The following is a 1514-nucleotide window of genomic DNA, read 5'->3' on the forward strand; positions in this document are numbered from 1 at the left end:
ACGTCGCCGTCTTTCTCGCGGAGTTCATTCGCCGCGGGAGGGCGGCGGGAACGACGTCTGCGGCTTCGCGGCCGCACGGCGCCGGATCTCGTCGCTTTCGTCGGCCGTTCGCGCTCGCTCGCTCGACGAGCGTTCCAGCAAAGAAAACCCGCGTCCGACCGTAAGCGCTAGTGATAGATCTAGAAAGACTGCATCGGTCTTTCCGGATCGCTCACGGCACGATGTGACCAAGCACACACAGACACGTGAAAGCCGGATCTCGGGCCGGGCGCGGAGCGAGCGGTTCCCGCTTCGACGCGGGGATCGGTTCCTCGCTCCGTTTCGCCTCCGAGCACCATGGTTCCAGCGTGACACGCACGCGTGCACGTCGACGTGGAGACCCGGAATCGTTCGCAAACGACTTAGGTGCTGGGCGGAGTGTTGTACACTAGAGAGCATCACGAAACTCTGAGATGCGATCTGTTGAGACTATGCTCTTGCTCGGGGGATTCGTCCTGTCGGCTGGACGGGACCTCCGAATCGAAACGACTCTGTGTTCGTTCGATCGTCGATTTATTTTTTTTTTTTTCTATTTTTTTTTTCTTTTTTTTTTTTTTTTCTCTGATTTTTTTTTTCTTTAAGTTTTTTTTCTCTTTGTGTTTTTTTTTTCTCAATTTTTTTTTTCTTTAACTTTTTATTTTTTTTCCCTCGGTGCACTTGTGCCCCTGTTGCACTGATCGAATCTCGACGCACGTCGAGTTTTTATTTATGCGCGCTCGCTCTCGATCCCCTTTTTTTTCTTACATTTTTTTTCTTTTCTTTTTTTCTTCATCCTTTCTTTTTTATATTTTCTTTAATTTTTCTCTCGGTGCACTTGTGCCTTTATTGCACTGATCGAATCTCGACGCACGTCCAGTTTTTACCGTACGTTCTCGTCTGGCGCTCGCTCTGGGTCTCGGTCTCGGTTTCGATCACCGGGCTTTTTTTTCTTCGTGTTCGTTCCCTCGGTGCAACTGTGCCCCTGTTGCACTAATCGAATCTCGACGCACGTCCAGTTTTTACCGTACGCTCTCGGTCTCGGTCTCGGTCTCGGTCTCGGTCTCGGTCTCGCTCTCGCGCTCGATTCCCGCGCTTTTTTTTTTTTCATCATCGAATTTCATCATTTTTTCAAATATTTTCTTTACACTTTGAACGAGATTTAATTAACAAACAAAAAAAACCTACAAGCAATAATAATAATAATTCATTGCAGTTTTTTTTTTTTCTTGAACATATTTTAATTCATTAGTGTAGTTGTAGCATACAAGGCAAAAGAGGACAAATATATATTTTTATTGAAATTGAATTAGAATAAAATAATCACGAATTTTATTATTTTCAGGAATAGAAAATAACGAAAAAATCGCCTTTGCCGTTCTATGAGTTATCCATTTCAACGCAGAAAAGTGCCTCGTGTGTACAAGTTGAATATTCATCGGAGCTACTCCATGATTTATGGTAGTCAAGTGGAAAATACATTCAACTACATCAGCATC

At 44.8% G+C, this 1514-nt stretch overlaps 1 protein-coding gene across 1 annotated transcript; it reads right to left on the bottom strand.

Annotated features, from left to right (window-relative positions):
* Window positions 1-898: 898 nt before the first annotated feature.
* On the bottom strand, window positions 899-1129 carry Phum_PHUM406380 (uncharacterized protein; the record flags this gene model as incomplete). The annotated part of the gene is made up of 1 exon (XM_002428824.1): window positions 899-1129. One exon carries the CDS (start codon window positions 1127-1129, stop codon window positions 899-901), a length of 231 nt encoding a protein of 76 aa, XP_002428869.1.
* Window positions 1130-1514: the final 385 nt, after the last annotated feature.

Source organism: Pediculus humanus, genomic scaffold (genome assembly GCF_000006295.1).
Source record: "Pediculus humanus corporis 1103172108051 genomic scaffold, whole genome shotgun sequence".
Lineage (NCBI taxonomy): Eukaryota > Metazoa > Arthropoda > Insecta > Psocodea > Pediculidae > Pediculus > Pediculus humanus.